General features: G+C 40.8%; 1 protein-coding gene across 2 annotated transcripts; it reads right to left on the bottom strand.

Moving 5' to 3' along the window:
- Window positions 1-1,447: 1,447 nt before the first annotated feature.
- On the bottom strand, window positions 1,448-18,264 carry LOC307045743 (protein cordon-bleu-like). Of its 2 annotated transcripts, XM_079691666.1 has the most exons (10): window positions 17,626-18,264; window positions 14,121-14,273; window positions 10,344-10,659; window positions 8,443-8,555; window positions 7,935-8,120; window positions 6,230-7,833; window positions 5,894-6,127; window positions 5,592-5,708; window positions 4,198-4,470; window positions 1,448-3,313 (listed from the first exon to the last, which is right to left on the bottom strand). In XM_079691666.1, the coding sequence occupies exons 1-10, from the start codon at window positions 18,245-18,247 to the stop codon at window positions 3,230-3,232; spliced, it is 3,702 nt and encodes a 1,233-aa protein (XP_079547792.1). In that variant the 5' UTR covers window positions 18,248-18,264; the 3' UTR covers window positions 1,448-3,229. The 2 variants fall into 2 exon arrangements, with proteins under 2 accessions (XP_079547792.1, XP_079547793.1); XM_079691667.1 differs by lacking the exon at window positions 14,121-14,273 and having other exon boundaries at window positions 17,626-18,263.
- Window positions 18,265-20,092: the final 1,828 nt, after the last annotated feature.

The following is a 20,092-nucleotide window of genomic DNA, read 5'->3' as shown; positions in this document are numbered from 1 at the left end:
ATTGTAATTTAAACTGGAGAAACATAAAACATGTAGGAGGAGTGACATGCACCAGCTTGAATTGAAGCCCACAGCAGAGTCAAAAGTCAGTCTCAGGCAGAAATAAAAACATGGAGAACTAGCGTTGACTTTTTTCCCATATTTCATGTGATATTTCAGACTTGGGTAAGCTTAAATTATGTGAACACACCATGGGAATCTGAAGTACAAAAGGTCATCAGTCCTGTGTGTATGCATCTGGTTTAAGAATAACAAGGGGCTCACACTGTGGCCCATCAGTGTTAACATGCACTCAAAGAGCACACATTGTGCAGTCATTGCATCACAGACATACAAACACACATTATCACATCACTCATATTCAGTGTGCCACCATGCAACAAAGCATTCTTCCTGCGGGACTGCACTGAGACATAAACTAAACACACATTATGTTGATTTCCCCTCATCAGACATTCAGCATCACACATAGGCCTTTTGTTAAAATTGATTGATCAGATATATAGTAGACTGCTTAACATCGTAAAAACAAATTCAAAACAAACCCCTGCTGATGATCGATCTCACTATCTCCATCACTCATAAGTCAACTTCAACAAAGCTGAGTAATAGAAGTCAAGGCAGTGAGGGAAAGGCTTTCACTAAAGTGGATTGCCTCAAGCCCTACGTAAAACTGTTATGGCAACAAACTTACCAACATGTCTATAAAGGCGTAACCAAAGCCAAACCTAAATTGTATAACTGCTGTTGTCTTATGTGGTATGATTTTCTGGTAATTCTTGAATTAGAGGTTGTTTACATTGTCGGTAGCTTAAAATGTTTTGGAACCGTATGTTTCAACACACGTACAGACTCACGACAAAAATATCACTCACACCCACAGGGAGACAAGAAACCACACAATTTGTAAAGTAGATCAACTGCAGAATTTGTACCCACAAAAGAAGAGCCTGTGGTCCTTTGCATGTATTTACAGCCAAGATCACTCTTACAAACTCTCAGACATATTCCACTGCTACGACAGTACCCAGTCAATGACCAGTCGCCCTTCATTGGTATTTAAAAATCCCACCATTTACATTTTACCTGGTTACATCTTTGCCACGAAAAGGGAATATTTATTCAAAGAGCATTTGTTTATAATTAAAGACTTGAAATTGCCCCACCAATATGTGTATCTACTGTGTTTACGTATGATTGCACAGCTAATGTAGATATTGGCATCATTCTAAGGGAAGGAAGAAAGGCACAATGACTAGTGTTTCAGGAATAGAGGTTAGGTTGAAGTTCTGCGAAAGCCATTTCATGTGACCACATAGTGATGAGTCAGGGTCATGAGTGGCTGACTGGAATATAGCTCCTTTGTATTGAGGTAAAGAGAAAGAGAGGTTACAATATATACATATTTGCTGCAAAAGGCTCAGGCACATTGGAATGACACTAAAAAGAAAGGCACATTTTTATTGTAGAAAGATCAAATACAGGAATATCAGGTGCAAGTCACTTTGGAGTTGATTGCAAAATTATTTATTGAATCAAAAAGTAAGGCAGACAAAAATAACCGTCCCCAAAAAACAATGTGCACTTAAAACTTAAAAAGCAATAGCTTATAAAATGTTCACACTATCAGTGAAATAGCTCTCTATTGAGGATTTGTATCAAATATTTTACTGTGATTCTCGTGTACAAAATATACAATGCTACAGTAGGCTATTGCGTGAATGAAATAATCTCTTCTAGTGAAAAAAGAAAATATATCTCAAGGTTTTCCCTCTCAGGGAAAAACAGGTGAGCATGAATTAAAAATAATCTCTATAAAACTCCCTTTACTCAGATTTCTCACAATCCACAGCAGCAAGCATTTATACCTGAATATGAATGCTCTAGGTTTCTCATAGCCATCATAGCTACTCCACACTGTAAACTTATAATGGAGCACAATGGAATGCAACACCATGTGCCTAAATTAAGGCAACCTAAACTACTGCCTTCCTACAGCTTTCCTACGACCAATCGCCATAGTAACTTGTTGGTTAGTTAACTTATATCTTTGCCCATTGATATCTTTCCATAACAGTGCTTCAAAAATGTTGACATTTTAAGGAAAGAAAAGGTTCATCTTAATTTCTCAAATAGATCTAACATCAAAGGCACGGTCAATCGTATCGCTGCTGTACAAATATATGTTTTCTGCAGGCCACTCACGCATTAAAATGTCTTTATAGATCTTAAACAGCAGCACTAAATGATGATTAGAAGCTACATTAGAAGTATATTTCGATAAAAGGCACAAATCAGTCATCACCATCTTTTTCTTTCTCAGAGCCAAGAAATGCAGAAGTTGGCATACTGTATGGACCAGATCTGATTAAAATACACTTTTAAACAAAAAAATCAAACATCATCAATGGATATATCCATTATTTTTGAAAATGCACTTAAGTTTTCAGTTTTTGTAATTTGTTAGACAAATAATAAGTAGTTGAAATCTGGAAATTCAGCAGATTCAACTTATTGCATCCTATATAGAATATTTAAAGCAAACATCATGTACATAACACTGAGTGAGCAACAGTTTAAGGCATCCATAACTTAACTGAGGGGAAAAAATCAAGGAAAAAAAAAAAAAATTCATAAACCATTTAAATCTGCTTTCATTGGCACACACTTTGTACAACATTCCAGTTAAGACTACTGAATTCAAGTACAGATGGCAAGATATGTTTAAGAACTGCGAAATGTTGTAAAGATGGACATGAACTCTCTCCAGCAGGCTAACGCTAACTGATAGAACTGATATTATACATGGAATTAACTGCAATCCTTTCACCTGTGACACAATTATCAGAGAGATCGTATTGGTTTGGCTACTAAGAACAACTTTCACAACATAAATACATAGAAGTAGTATTTAAATACTCTCCTTTCATACGAAATCTTTTAAGCATAAGGCCCTGGTTGGTTGTCAGAGGTGCGAAACCCTTTATGAACAAACGATCATATCTAGATGGCATGTAAAAACCATTCTTTCTTTCTTATTTTTTATATTGGAATTTGTGTCACGCCTTTGATAAGGTTCCCCACAACTTTCAAAAAGCATCCACTCAAAATGTGACTCAAGTTTTCCAAAAGTAATTTGCAAAAGCACAATGGCAAAACAATAACGACCTGAAACAATATATTAATAGCGTTAATATGTCCTTTGTTACGGTGGTGTGGGCGTCCCCTCCTATGGCTGAGGGAGTGTTGAGGAGGTTGTCTGGATTGTTCCCAGTCTGCCATTCACTTGGACTGTCTTTCTGGGCGCAGCGACCTATTAAAAGGAACACAACAAGTCATGTTTGTAATTCTCCACTTTGGTGGCAAATGTTCATGTATGGTGGGCAAAACATAGAACCAATGCCTTAACTAAAGAAAGTTTTATATGTACCCTTTTTCTTTAGCTCATGTCTGAATGTGGTGAACATGTTTTACTTTTCGTCTGACTAAAACAATGCAAATATTAATGAGAAAACGTTCAGTCAACTCTACTTTTACACAGCTCCTGACCTGAAATTCAACTTTATCTTCTTTAAAATATTCATACAGCAGTACAGTGGGGCTGTCAGTAGAATCTGTGAACGTGTTACTATGTGCGATTAGTTTCCAGATTCCCTGCTGCTGCACCGCAGGAGAGCTTTCTTCTGCCAGTGGTGTCTTTGAACGTTGCAAGACGTGAGGAACCAGACCGAAAGATGTGAGAAGAAAGAGGACACTAGTTCATATCATAGGCCTTTTTTCTTCTGTGTGTCTGGCTTTCTTGTCTCAATCTGTTCTGTCTGTCTCCCTCCTTTCTTCTTTGATAAGAGTCTCTATGGGTGAAATTAAGCTTATGAGAAAAATGGAATCTTTACGATATTCATCACTTGCTGTGCCAATGCTACATTTCAATCTCTTTGTTTTATTTTTAATGTCTTCACTAGTTTATATATTCCCCTAACTTTTCTGCAGACAGAACTGAGATTTTGAAGCCAGCAGCCTCTGGTAATATTTGATCATATGTGACGTGTGTGATATTTAAGAGAGTCTACACGCTTATCACTGCCTTTTCATGGAGCAACTGTAGAATTGAAATCCCCACAATGCAGAGTAGATAAAGGATGTAACAACTTTCACTCTTTGGTGTAAATGTATACTTTTGTTTCCGGTTATTTGTACCTTTTTTAGCCTCTCAGCAGCAGATCCAGTGCGGATAGCGTCCAGCATAGCCTCCCTGCTCGAGGCAGGGTTGATGGAGGCGTTAGCACCTGCCACAGTGCTACTCCTACCCTGGGCCAAGAAGACAGGAGGAGGAGGTGGAGGTGCCATCATGGGTGCTGGTGGGGGCGGTGGTGGGGTGAAGACAGAAGGAGAGGGAGAGGAGGGAGGGCCTGCCTCCTCATATGTCACGGTCCTGAACTTCTCAAGCTCATCAGCAGACCCAGATTTAGTCTGTAGGAAACAAAAGAGTGAACAATGGTAACTTTAGACATGTAAACATAGACAGGGGCTCTCACATATGGTCTAACGTCAACCTCTGAACCATATTCTTTAATCTAAACATCATTTGTTCTAATCTTTCTGCATTGAATGTTTTTACTTATGATTGTAACATTTATATATTGTTGTAACTCCATTGTGCAAAGTGGTTTAGTTTTCTTTATTTATCTTTTTTTTTCTCTAAGAGAAGTTTTTGTGTCTGATTTAGTCATGTACCATTCCAGGGATTCCACTTCTGGTAGGAACCTCCAGAATAAAACCGCAGATGTTTTAGCTCCAGAAGCACTTTTTCTGCCCCTTTCATTCCACATTCTTTCTTTCTTACATGAGAGCAAACCACAGCTCACAGTCCACACAGAGGGATGGAAATAGACACCCGTGCTTGCATAACTTGGTTCATGCACCCTTCTGTGAGCTGCTAACTAGCTTACAATACAGAAAGTTCAGCAGTCACATTTTCTAGTAAACATCCTTCTTGTCCCACCTGTAATGCTATGTGTTTGATCTCTATTAAAGACTAAGAGTTTATAACAGCCTAATGCTACAGGCTAACATGCTAACAATGACAATGCTAAATGCTAATTTATGTTCCTCATCTTTTAGCTTGTTAGCATGCTGACATTTTTCTTAATAACATTTAAAAGAAGCATCCCTGTTCTATCTGTAGCTGGTGGAGTGAGTTTACAGAAATGTGGTCATAAACAAAATATATATAGAATGTTGATGTGGTGGTGACACAAGACGAAAATGATGAATCATCTCAGCGCCATCTTCCATGGAAATGAATGGTTGTCAAGACATTTCTAACCATACCAAAGATGTCATAAGATCAACAAAGGGGATGAGATTCATCCACTGGGTCGGACCATTTATTTATGTGCACAAATAATATAAGCAATGTAGGTATATTCAATGATTCATTTAAGGAGGTTAAAAGTGGATGAGAAACGTATTATGAAAATAAAAAAACATATCATACTGTGACTTTAAAGGCGTGGTTCAGCTCCTTACCACACCCACTTGATATGGTCAGACATGGGGTGATATTGCGTAAATAGCTAAGAGTGTTTTACCTTCTTCAGCCTCCCTGAGCTGCTCTGGGCTCTAATGGCAGCCAGGAGAGCAGATCTCTCATTCTCCTCCTCTACATAGGAGGCTTTCTTTGTGATGCTGGGACCAGAAGTGGATAGCTAATTAAAAGATAAAAAGAGAGGAATTATTATTATTCCAATATAGTCTTCCAGACAACAACTTCAGCTGTAATGGCAAAATTGTTAACATAGTGCATTTCTATTATTTCCAAAATGTCATATCGTTATCATAATCGCTCTGTCCTCGACCATCATCCATGTGCACTGTACAATGTGTATCTCACCTTCTTGAGCCTGTCCCTGGCTCCACCTGTCTGGAGGGCCTCCATCAGGCTGCCATGCAGAGACGAGTCTTTCTCAACAGACTTAGAGATCACTGGTCTGAACTTTTTTACTGGCCCAAACAGGGTAACGGGTGGAGGACCTGTGTAAGCACTTGTGTCTGTCACTGTGACAGAAGGCTGGAGTTTTGCATCAGGTATCAGATTGGTGACTGCCTTGGTCGTGCCCCTCGTGTTCTGAAGACAAGATGAGAAGTTGTAAATAACTAATTGACAGTGATTATTTGTATGTCAAGCATTTGTTTAACAGTAAAATATTCCAATACTGGGTTTACTCACAGTTGTCTGGTCTTCAGACACAGTCTTGGGGGCCGTGGGAGGTTTGGCAGATGAATGTGGAGTTCTGCTTTGTGCAGGGCTGAGGCTTCTCAGACGAATTTGTTTAATATTACCGTTGTCATTACTGGCATTCATGTCATTTTGGATTGGCCTACTAGACTGAATAAGCCTATTCCTGGCTGTTTCTGTTTCCAGCGAATTAAAACTTGCTTTGGTGGATCCGACAGAGCTTCCAAATCCTTCCCTGTCCGGTCTCACTCCTGCAAAATCTCTCTGGCAGTCAGAAATATACTCCGGGTAGCTCATAGACCTCGTAGGACCGGGCGGGTTGGATTTAGAAGAAGAGTGATTCTCCTTATTATCTGACAAAGATGACTGGGAGGATTGGTTTGGATTCACTTGTATAGAGCGACCTGACCTCTGGAAACCGACAGTCTGTGACTTCGAAGAAGAATAGGAGTCATGTACATTAGAGATAGAGCTGGGTTTAGCTGAGGTCTGTGGGGTGTATTTAGTGATGGCAGACGCCACATATTGACTGGAGGTCCGCCTGGATGGTTTCAGGAAGGACAGGTCTCTCTTCAGGTCTGGAAGCATGGGAGGGGGCAGTGTAGGGTAATTACTTGGCTGGTGATTGTTTTTGGACACTGAGATGTTGCTCTCCACCTGTACCTGCTCTTCTTTTGCAACTTTGACGGCTCTTGCTGGTTCTTTCGCTTCTTCTCTAACCATCTCTTTAGGCTGCGTCCTCTCTGCAGGTTTATAAACTGGAGTTTGAGTAGTTTTCAGGTCCTCAGTGTTACTGCTCCTTAAAGTAGTTACTGAGATTGCAGCGGGACTACTTTTCAGGCCATCTGTGGTCTCTTTAACCTTATCACTGAAATTTTTGCTGTGAGGCACAGAACTTTCTTGTCTTTCGTTTGAGCTCCAAAAAGCTTTGGCTTTTCCAAGAAGAGGAGACCCCTCACTGGAATTAAGTCCAGACTCACCACCGGCTCTGTTTCGGGAGGTACCCCCTTTCACCATGTTTCCTTGATCGTCAATCTTAATGGCACCGACAGTTAGTTTGACAGCTGGCTTTTCCATAGAAGCATGCACAACAGAAGGTTTGGGAGGGACCACAGTGAAAGTTTTCATACCGAAGCGGGATGTGACGTTACGAGTTATTTGACTGTGTGAAGTATTAGAGCTGCGGCCCTGGCTAACTCTGTGCATCTCTTCATCTCTCTCTACAGGCAGTACTGATATCTGACTGGCTGGTGGAAAAACAGGCTTCTTCTCTTGAAAAGATTGAGCGTCACTTTTCACGGGGTCAGGCTTGCTGTGTTTCTGCTTGTCTACATTGGATTTCACTGCTGATGTTCTTTGTTTTTCCTCTTTCAAACTGTTGGTATCAGTGACACGCATCTCTTTAGTTTTTGTCTCTTGTATCTTGCCTTCCTTCTTCTCAGAGATAGACTTATTCTCAAGAGACTTTCTATGCTTCTCAGATTGAGGCAGCTGCTTAGTGTTTGCACGGCTGCTTTTATTACTGTCAGCAGCTGTACAAGCATTGTTGTTTTTGTTTTGTGGCTCCACACTGGACTGCTGACAAAAGCCTGGACCTGTGATAAGAAGGGATAAGAAAAGGTCATTTAAAATATATTATAATAATACAACTGTCAACAGTGGCAACGTATCAGCTCTTCCATATCGTTCTTCCTACCTTTGCTGCCAGCCGTCCTGGTTAGTGACTTTGTCTCAATCTCTACAATGTGGCGTTCATAGTCCTCCAGTACTTCATCTATGGCTGTGACTGGCACATCCATGTCCACTACGGACACCGGCACCTCATTACTGTCTGTGGACATGGTATAAGGAGACTTCTTTGCTGAAGCTATATCTATGTGATCTAGAAAATGTGGAATACGTTAATACATCATACTTTGGGCACAGATTTATTTCTAAAAATATTACCATGGCTATAACTTCAGTTTGAAATAGTCCCAGTCATGTGAAACATTTCAAATCTACTTGACATCAAACTACATATATAAACGTATATATAAATGTGATGTTGTAGTGTTATGATGATCAACGGGTTTAATGCTTTACTGAACTGCAGAATATATTACTTCCAAGGTATGTAGAGCCTTGGAAGTAATATATTCTTCACCTCAATAAAGCAATAAAATATACCAGTTTAATATTATGGGTATGCGATGCTCACCCACCTGCAAGGTTCGCTTCAAAATCTGCAAAAGTCCGATGGAGCTGGGCTGTGAGCTCTGGGTCATGTTTTTTTTTTAACCTGCCAGACTTTGCTTGTGGACTGATGTCATTGTGCCTGAGGATAGAACACAAAAACATGTGTCAATAATACATATTGAGGGATGCACATGTGAAAACAAACACGCAGAGTCATGAAACATTTGTAATGCAAAAAACTGATTAGTGCGTAGGAGCAGCCATAAACTAGCACTGCCCATCATTCTTATTAACAGTCATCCAGCCACCAGCTGTTATGTGCTGCTTATTTGATGCTGTTGTTACATCTGGCTCCCTTACTTCCCCCAAACTGCCCCAGAAACCAAAAGGCTAAATGCAGTTCAGCAGTTGAAGAATGAAAATAAATGTTGGTTTCAGATATTTAAAATAAATTGGATTTCACTTTTTTTGCTGCCTGCTGGCTCTCAAACACGTAGCCGTGAAGATATTATCACCACAGTTTATACTTCCTTCACTCTTTTTAATGGTTCAACAGAGCATTCTCATGAGTTACTGGCATATTAGCCATAACAAATTGCAACAAGGAGGCCAAACCAAATATAATGTCAGTGATTTTGAGAAAACAAGGTTTTCCTGGAAAACAGAGCAGCCGGCCGCATCAGGCCAGTCCCTGGATTCATAAAAATGCTCTGAGTAATAGCAGCAATCCAGGTTTCTGGTCTGGTCACATTACCAAGCACATTTCACAACAACTTAAAAGGTGGAAAGTGATCTGGGGCTGCAATAATTTCTCACAAAAGCCTTTGAATAACGGCCTAGAAACCATAACGATGTCAGCCAGCTTCCAAAGGTTGAGGGTGCCAGCCTTGACTAGAACTCAAATATAACACATTGCGGGAACTGCTCTTGGTTATTTCTGCTAGAGCAGTTTAAACACTGGAAATACTTCTATAGTGTAGTCATCTGAAACAGTGAGGGTTCATTCTTCAGGTGGAATAAAGATGTAAAACTAAACTTGATCGGCAAATGCAATAATCTAATTATAAATGTTTATTAATGCAGGTAATACATATTGGTGGTTAGGTTGACTCAGACCCACAGCATGTTGACTGGCACATGTATTAACCAACCTGCCATGCAACCAGGATTTAAAGAAGAGGAGTAGAAGTCAGCAGAAAGCAAATTGAAGCACGAGGCCAGGTAGATGAATGAGTAAGGTAGAAGCTGTGAGTCATTCATATGATCACAAGGCCAGTTCAGATGCCTTAAAGGTCACCCATTGTGCGAAATCCACTTTTTCATGCCTTTTATACATAAACATGTGTCCCCTCTGTGTAAAGAGATTCTGAAAGTTTCAGGAAAAAAGATTCTCTCACTTTTTGTCCTGATCCATTTATATAAAAACCTGTCTGAAAATGAGCTGATCAGATTTTGGCCACTTTATGATGTCATAACGATTTTTTGGCTTGGCCATTAGCCAATAACCAACCCCCGCCCTCCTTATCACCTGAATCTCCTCCTAGAGCACCAGTGGGTTATTTTTAGCCAAATATCTCGCAGAGGGGCGTGGCTCCTTATTTTCATCTAAAGTAACAGACAGAGAATCCGCACTTTTGAAACAGGGCTGAAACAGAGGGGTTTACGGGATGCTACAGTGCATGATCTGTTTGGTATTTTAGCCAAACACTTCAGAGACATATTTGTATATATCTGAGACCTATAGTATATTGATGAAAAAGAGTATAATAGGAGACCTTTAATGGGCCTAAGCCAATCATCTTGAAACATTATGTAAAGATATACAGTTATTGCTTGTTAACTTCATTCTACTTTGACCCCCTACTTTTGTTAACCCTTACTTCCGTGCCTTTTGTTAATGTAATTTTTATCACTTCTTCTTCACTACCTGTGTCTTGATCCCCAGGTCGCACAGCCCTCGTCACTGTCACTGGAATTGTCCCGTGCTGGTCCAAGCAGCCTCTCTGGTCCAGGTCGGCTATTTCCATCCAGGGACAAACTCCCATTCGGGGATGTGGGTTGGGTGTCAGATGGAGAGCCGACCAGGCCCATGTCCTCGCCCTCTGCAATGCCTTCAGAGGCAGCGTAGCCCTGGTCAGGCAGACTGCTGCTGCTACTGCCCACAGACGCGGTCTCCTCGTCAGGCGTGCCCGTTTCTGGTTTCCTTGACACGGCTGCAGAGCTTTGCATGGAGTGGAGCCAAGCTGGGAGAGGATCAAGAACATTCTTAGCATCAGTATTGTGTTATCAGTTTCCTTTAAAAATATTACAATCCAAGTCAAAGGGTTTCAAATGGCCTAAGGTTAGTATGGTGAAATTAAAGACCTAAGAATGGGCATGTATCTGGGTAGGAAAAATATAAAATCCTAATCAAGACTAAATGTTTTGTTAAACCATGACATGCATTTACTTAAAACAAACGAGTTGACATTTTTCTTTGTCTTGTTTTAAACCAACACTAAAGACTTTTGATAGCTGGAAAAACAATTATAAAAACAGTAAGACATATCATGAGAGCATTTGTTTGAAAAAGAGCCTAGGATGCAGAGCGAGCAAAAGCAAGAAATAGAGGGGGAAGTATTTACATTAGGTTCAACATGTATTCTGACACTACACACACACACAAACCAGAACACACGCCGTCACATATACAAACACAAAGCCTGGAGCACAACCACTTGTGGCTTGATGTAACATCTTTAATGATGTGCGGGTGGATTCATTGTAAACAAACCCTTTCGATTTGATTCTTTTTAAGTGTTTAAGGGTCCCAGTGAAAGCCTCTCATCTCTTTAGTACAGTCATGCTTTGGTCTTTCTTGTGGAATTCTGAGAACATATTTAGTCTGTTACTGAAATGATTGAACTCGAGGCCAAAATAAAAGAAATGCACCAGTTGTTAGGTCAGCGTGTAACAGTACTGGGAAGCCATCAGGGGATTCTTTCAAATGAGTTTAAGAGTGAGTGACCTTGTTTGTAATACCATACTGTAGATGCATTTGTGCAAGCATTGTGCTCAAATATATCTAGTGTGTGTGTGTGTGTGTGTGTGTGTGTGTGTGTGTGTGTGTGTGTGTGTGTGTGTGTGTGTGTGTGTGTGTGTGTGTGTGTGTGTGTGTGCGTGTGCGTGTGCGCGTGTGTGTGTGTGTGCTTGGCATGTCAGTTTTGGGCCAGGTCCTAATGGTGTGGAGAGAACAGTCAGTTCCAGAAGATGTGGTGATGACTCACAGGGCTGTCCTCCCAGCTCCTTCCCAGCAACAGCTTAGTCACAGCCACAATCAGCCCACACACACACACACACACACACACACACACACACACACACACACACACACACACACACACACACACACACACACACACACACACACACACACACACACACACACACACACACACACACACACACACACACGCACGTACACACAGAAGTACACATGCACGTACACACACAAGTGCACATATACTCACACTGCCCTATGGTCTGTACACAAATATATCCTTGCATTACAAACAAATAGTTATCAAACTCAACATGACCTTAGGCACATGCTTCAGTTAATGCCAAACAAAAGGTGTCTGGAGCAAATCAATAGTGTGACCTGTTACAACACCTAACCATGGCAATCCATGCACAAACCCAAACCAAGGTACTTGAATCTTGATGCAGTCTTCAACTGTTTAATTGGAAAATGTCAGTCAAACATTTATTGTGTTTTTCAATCACAAAACAGATTGTCTTTACAGATAAGCATGTTTTCAATCTCACTACACAACCGGTTCAATGAGTACACATTCCCTTAACTAGGCTACACTTTTGTACCACATCTCAAAGGCTTTGAGCTTGCAAAGGACAAATAATATTTGATATACCTCAAAAAGAGTCAGTGACAACACAATAAAGCATCATATTGTGACAGAATCAGTGATGATGAATACAAGGGTTCCATTACCTTAAAGAGAAAATGTGCCAATCATGGTTGATTAAAAATATAGCTGATCAAAGTAAATATAATCTGTTTTTCCCTCAACCAGACATTTGACGTTGCAGGGACAATCCCAGAATAACTGCTAAGGATGTTATAGACAGAGCCAATCACTGCAACATGTACTTGTAGGTGCTGACAGCTAGGCTTTGTAAGCAGAACTAAGTGCTCTCAGGTGATATAGCATGTATAGCTTCAATTGACTACATTAACCATCAGCACACTGAGTCAACATCCACATAAATGCTAGTGAATGTTCCCTTTATCATAGCCACAAATAGAGCATTTACCATTTTCTGACATGCATCTTTTTCAATTTAATCATGAAGTGCTTAAATGTGTAAACAAGTAGTTTTATGCTACAATCTTCCCATAAGGCCAGGTGTCTTGCAGTTGTTCAGACCAAAATGATACACATAGGATGTCACAACATAAGGATCACTTTGGACCCCTGCCCAATATTTAAAACAAACTGTGAAGCATTCATGCAACTATAAGCGTCCAAATAATAAGTCAAACAACAAATCAGTTTGTAGTATCATTCTCTTCACCAAGTAAGCTGTTCGGAGCTTTCCTTTGAAGGTCTAAAAAAACCTATCTTTAAAATACATGAGGCAATACTACCTAAGAGCAACATGTCATTGATAGATCACCCTTTCCATAATATTGCCAAAGGCAGCATGCTTTCAAGTCTCAGATTTCTAAACCAAGCCATAACACCAAGCAGAGAGAGAGAAACATACGCTGTCAAACTATTGATCTGCAGATATCGCATCACCAAAATATTGACATGTAGATATCACATGACCTTGCCTCATAGCCGCATTTGAGCCTCCCACCCATCAATCTAGCTGTAACTGATACGTCCAGGGGTTAGCTCATCTGCCATTGTATAGCCCTCTGACCACATTCTCTGTCCACTTTTAACTCAGCTCTGATCTCATGCAAAATCAATAACAACCAGCTGATCAAGTTGAAATACAAAACCACCAACGCTATATACATACATTTGTAAAAAAAGATAAAGGAAAAAAAACATTGCTTAAGGAGAGAGATTGGATGGCACTTCTTGCTTTCACTTGTAGCATTTTGTGTGTCAAAAAACTGAAATCCAAAACATCACATGGATTAAAGTGGTTTTCTGTGAGGCACAGTTACTCCAAGTGAAAGCAAATAAACAAGGACGGTTGAAAATGGTGGTAGCAATAAGACAACATATACAAGAAGAAACAGAAAAAATACATCTCCAAAGAATGAAAGGAGGGTGGTGAAAGTCCAGCAGATGTAAGAAGGGGCCAAGAAGAAGCAAAGGAAACTGATTGGATGTGATTGTCAGGCGACGGGCGGGTCAAGCCAGTGAGACTTCAGGAGTGTTTGGAGCGCAGACGCAAAGGCCCACAGCAGTACACTATAAAGCAGGGTGGGGGGGGGGGGGGGGTAAAGAAAAGAACAGGTGAGAATTGAGATGGATAGATGAGATACATTGCATTTAGCAGGGATGACGATAAAACCAGCCTTTGGCGAAAACACAAAAAGTACACAAAAAGGTTTGGCAGTAGAGGATAGAACACATTCTGATTGGATGGAATTAAAGGTTAGCAAACCAGGAAGGCAGCTTCTCGGACAGAAAAGAAAGAGCAACAATGAAAGAAATAGAGGGGCAGCCCATCTGGAACCTACACTGTGGAGCCGCTTCCTCCGCCTCCATGGGAATCTGCAGGGATCGGCTTTCTGTGGGCTCAATGGGGGGGGAGGACGGGGAGGACGGGAGGACAAGCTGCGGGGGGCCTGGTGAGCGGTGAGGTTTGGGCGGCACTGGTCGATCAGCGGCTCCTATGGGAGAAATAGCAGGCAGGCAGGGCAAGATCTCAGGGTCATGTTTGTAATTAAAAGAGGGGAATGTGGGAGAAACATCTTACAAGTTATCAGACTGAAAGTAGCAGAGATTATGCAATCACAGTTATTTTGTTTTTTATTTATGCTGGCAACGTCTTTGCTTCTGTGTTCTTGTGCTCCACTTCTTAGAAACGGCTTGTTATTCAAACAGTGGTTTTCTTAATGTTCGGATGTTCTTGTTCTCAAACTCGAGTTTCTGTGGGTGCTGAGCCAAAGGGTTTATCACTTGTTAAAAGTGCTGTCAGACAATCTTATGTTTACAGTACATTTATTTGTACTTTAGGTTAATACCAACAATCCTGTTGATTTTCAAAATCTACTGTATGTATATTAGGCCAAATCTTGGCAACAAAGGTCTTTTGAGCTGAAAAGTGACACCTACCTCAGGTTTATGGCTAACTTTCAGCTTAGATAAATCCTGCAATAACCTGCATAACAACATGTGCGGCAGGAGCGGAACTCATATTTTATTTCTTAGCTGCTACTGTGGCTTTCAGTATTGCTTCCAACTTGTGTACAATCAATACAAAACATATTTGTAAATGCAGGACATTTTTAGGAGACATTTAGAATTGTGACATTTTAAACATTGACTTGATCAAAGAAGAAAAGCAATGTGGTTGTTAATGAAAGAAGAGGCAGCAAGAAAGGAAGTAAAGAGTATGGATGTGTAATATATACATTCACAAAGCACTGGAGGCGGGTGATGCTAACAGAATTGTGGACTGATGAAAGGGTTAAAGTTAAAATATTGGGTTGTAGGGGCAAAAGCAAAATTACTATAAAACAGCACTGTTGAAATACAGCTACAGAACTGTCCCTATGAGACTACAGATGCATCAGCGTGCTGTGTCTTAGTCAGCAGGTGCTTTCGATGTGCTGCTTTGTCTGTTTACACTGCTTTCGACAACAGGAAGGAACTGAGACGGCATGCAGGGCTGCGATGATGAACAACACCATCATAACCTTGACAGCTTCTGGAACACACACACCAGCGGTAAAACTCTTCTTCTCTAATCCTACAATTTGATACGTTTTTCCCCCTTGTGTTATTGTGTCTGGGTTTGCATACATTATGTTTCTCATAAAGAAATAACTAAACAACCACATAGACATACACTGCACTGATGCCTTTGGTGCTCAGCTAAATAACCATATGATTAATGTCTCAAAAACACAAGTACTATATCAATGCCAATATCAAACAGTGGAGGTTGCTAACCAGATTTAAAGGTAAGACAATACTTAAATGTTACTTGAGTTCATTTCTTCAAGCTGAACAAGCAGTGAGAAGAATATTTGCAGATTCCACAGATACATGTTTTCAAAGATAGGCTTAGGCTTCAGCATTACAAGAGTTTGAAGAGTTTATGTAAATATTGCATAGAAGCAATGATTTACAAATAGAGATTCAAAATTGTACTAACGAGCTATTCTATACTCCAGTATCCCTTATAGTTTGACTGTTTTAAGACTTTTTATGGTCTTTAGAATCAAAAGGCTCCCAAAGCAAAGGATATACAGTTTACCATTTGACATGCACACATTGTTTTTGCTCAAATGAAAGGCTGTATGAAGCACACATAAATGGCCAATCAACCCTATGTAAATACACTGTATACATTATATTAAATATATATTATATTGTTTCTGTATATATAACAGAGGGCACCACCCTGGATGTAGGTGTTTCACCCTATCCTGTGTACCAGAAATAACATTTAGTGTTTAGCTGCTGCATGTTGATGTGGAGATTGAGTGCAAGAATAAAAGCATTTTTTTAATTTAAAAGTTAAAGAAAGAAGATTTAAACCAAAGGTAGCTTTAAAGCAAGAGCAGAGAGAATGTGTTGTACTGTCAGCAGTGTCAGGATAGAGGAAACAAGAGTTCCCTGTGCTCTGTTCTATTCCTGACTAATGCAATAACCGCCTCATATTTCATCCTTTCTCTTGCTTTCATGTGCCTGTCCATCATCCTCCTCTTTTTAAACCCCCCTGCTCCCCTTGTTTCTACCTTGTCATCCCCACTGCCAAACCTTCCCATGCTCCTTGCTCTGAACTCCATTCTGATACCCTCACCTTTCTCATCCCTTTTTCTGAGGTCTACCTCTCTCTCATCCCTGCCCCCTGTCAGACACAGCAGCCCTCTTCTGCAATCTCACTTTGTTGCGGAGAGAGATCTAGGTTTTATAACAGATCAATACAAGGCCAGTTAAAGTTCAAGTTGATCCGGCTTAAATCTATGATGGATCTGTCTCATTGTATCTGCCGGCTTTGAGGGTTTCGGGTGAGTGGCTGCATGCACATGAGAAAGGGAGAAATGAAGACAGCAACTGAGAGAGAAAGTGGAAAAAAAGAGAAGATAAGAAAGTGAGGGATTGATAAGCACAGGCGAAAGACAAGGACTGTATTGTCTTGTAGGCCATGATGAAAACCAGCTCCACAAGTTCCTGTAATTCAGCCATGAAGTGTACGCACACACACACACACACACATTTACTCTTTCACCAGGTGATTTACGTCATTCTTGACAGTTTAAGTTTCAGAGGTTGCAGCAGTGTGACAGCTCATTCCTCGCGGGCAACTCAACTTCAGACTGTTTCACTTCATTAACCCACAGAGAGAGTGTTAAACATCACTAAAATCAACAAACGTTTATACACAGGTGGAAAGTAGTGGAGTACAAATACTTCGTTACTGTACTTAATTACATTTTTCTGGTATCAGTGCTTTACTCCACTACTTATTTTTCTGACGACTTTTTACTTTTACTTCTTACATTTTTAAGACAAATACCTTTACTTTCTTCTTCTTACATTTTCAAAACAGGCTGGTTCCTTTAGTTTGAATGTTTGTTTGGTGGCGTGATCATTATTATTTAGAGTCATTGCATGCCTATTGATTTTAACACGATCCGTGTATCCATCATTTCCTGGTCTTCTCTAAAGAAGAGGGACCAATGAAAACGTTGTCATTTTGCCGTTGTTCAGCATCGAAACATTCATTAGCTAACAATGACATCATTGTTCTATTACTATAAAGGGAGTTCAGGTACTCTTAAAACAGTAGGTAGTTATGGGTACTTTTTACTTAAGTACATTTCGAAGCCCATACTTCTTTACTTTTACTTGAGTAAAGAAGTTTAGTCAGTACTTCTACTTTTACCGGAGTATTTTTAAACACAAGTATCTGTACTTCTACTTGAGTAAAGGATGTGTGTACTTTTGCCATCTCTGCATTTATATGACTTGTTCTTTTAGTGACTGTGCTGCCATTTTATAGATATTTACCCATTGCGCTGTTTCTGTTGTGCTCAACGTCATCCAGTTTCAGGTTCAGGGCCGACTCAGTGTCTGATCTGGAGCTGCTGGTGGACATGACCTCTGGATCTAGTTTGGCCGTCGTGCTGCTGGCCTTCTGGGATTCCTCCACCCTGCCGCTGGATCTTTTCACAGCGGGATGGACCCGAGCAGAGCCGCTCTCCGTGCTGCTGGTCAGGGTGCTGCAGTACGACACTGCCTGGTCCAGGTCAACGTCAGAGTCCTCAAGGCTGTGGCTGAGTTCAGAGCTGGAGTCCTGGACCGCTAGGCTGTCTGTGGTGCTGCTGCCGCTGGGGGTCGGGGAGCTGGGGGTCGGAGAGCTGGGGGTGGGGGTGGCAGCGATCACGGGTGGAGGCTGTGCTACTGTTTTCAAGGGGACGGGGTTTACTGTTTGCGTTACCACAGTGGTATAGGACACAGGGTTTGACTGTGCCACTTTAATACGGAAGGATGGGGTAGGAGCTTCAGTAGCATCAGAGGTGGGAGAGTCGGAGGTCGAAGTGTCATCAGGGCCTGGGGTGGTGGAAGCTGGGGTGGGGGGAGGGGCCGGAGCCTTTCTCTTTCTCTGCAGGGTTTCTGTGCCAAGGCCCATCTAATAAAAAATAAGGGAAATAAAAGTTGAGAGAAGTTAATTATCTGAGCACCTTGTGCAAATGTGTGTGTTAGGTCTACCCATAAATCAGCCTGTCTTCCAAAACTGAAGTAGAGTTTACCACTGAGTAATTAAATGGAGAGGAGTCCTGGCAGGCGTCTGAGTCTTCAAATTCACCAGAGTGCCAAAATTCCTTTTAAATTATCTTACAAGACTTATAACATCTGGCAGTGACACAGTGAAAGTGATGCGGTTGTATGATGATAGTACATATTTGATACTTTGTTTATTTTTCTGTGGAGGTTCTCATAATATCTCAAGGCGACATGATGCATTATTGGACAGCAATTGTCTTGCTGATTTACCCTTAATACTGAATCACTGATCACTTCAGGGGATGAAGTGACAGCTCAGTTAACATCAAAATGATGTAATTTTGCAAACACTAAAAAAGCAAACACTTAGAAACTCTGTCTTGTCATGTTGTTACCGTTCTTCAATACGGTGTGCCAATTCTGTTCTAACATGATGTTGTCAAGGAGCATCTTTACCCACTTAAGCATGAAGTCAATGATGGGGTAAACATAAAATGATAGTTAATAACATCTTTCCCAGTGGAAACATCTGTCAATGGATGTTTCATAACATTAAGAGTTGTTTCTGTTTTTCACAATGATGACTGATGGAAAAATAAATACGTTCAGAATGGTTGGGGTGGACTTTTTTGGATAGAGGCTCACAGACGATAGAGTAGGAAAGAAAAAGCATAACACCATACATCGTCACAAAACTAGAAAATGGAAAATCATGTATGTTATTCCATGGGGAGATGAGACCGTTGACTACCGCCTGTGAAAGTTGATCTCAGTCCATGTGAAGTCAGTTTTCTAAGAATCCATTCAAAGGTGCTATGAGCAGGTTTCAACAGTATAGATGTTTTTACTTCTAAGAAATCCCAATTACTGATGCTGTGCTGAGCTCACTGTGAGACTCAGCAGAGAGAACATGCCCGGGGCTGCATGTAGTGTTGCATCATGCAGCAGGACAGGAGAGATCAGGCCACCTGCCTTTCTGCAGGCAAACTAGCTTCACACATATGAACTCAGTGAACTCAATGCAGACTATTCAAACATACATGAATACAGACATACCAGTGGATGTGGGCCAAAGTTGAAGCTGAAATGGATGACTTGCCTATGAAGATGGATGTGTGTGACTACATGCAAGTGTGTGTGTGTGTGTGTGTGTGTGTGTGTGTGTGTGTGTGTGTGTGTGTGTGTGTGTGTGTGTGTGTGTGTGTGTGTGTGTGTGTGTGTGTGTGTGTGTGTGTGTGTGTGTGTGTGTGTGTGTGTGTGTGTGTGTGTGTGTGTGTGTGTGTGTGTGTGTGTGTGTGTGTGAGTAAGTATATGTGTGTGTTCCCTGCAGAGAGAAGACTGCAGTCAAGCTATGCTAAGAAAGGCAGAGAGCTGTACATATGCACACTTAACAGTATGAGCACATATTCTCCAGCATGTAAAAAGGAACAGTATATCTATGGATTGTGCAGTTGTTAAGGGTTGCAGGGTTAAGTGTGTGATGCTCTCATGGTGGTTATTGGCGCCATGACTGGGAACGCAGCATGTACTTAAGATTGTTAGAGGCTGAAGCCAAGTCTCAAAACTCAGTATTAAACCACATTCAGGGTTACACTACTTATTAGGTCAAGCTGGGTATGTGATATGAGTATGTGATATGATTACGTATACACTTTGTTTATGTGTGTTGTTAACTGATATTACATTTGCAGCTTTGAACCAATAACTTTACACCAAACATATTATTTTTGTATTAGTGTTTGAGATAAGA

The sequence above is a fragment of the Notothenia rossii genome (assembly GCF_949606895.1).
Source record: "Notothenia rossii genome assembly, chromosome: 7".
In the NCBI taxonomy this organism is placed as follows: Eukaryota; Metazoa; Chordata; class Actinopteri; order Perciformes; family Nototheniidae; genus Notothenia; species Notothenia rossii.
This window is presented reverse-complemented; position numbering and strand designations above follow the sequence as displayed.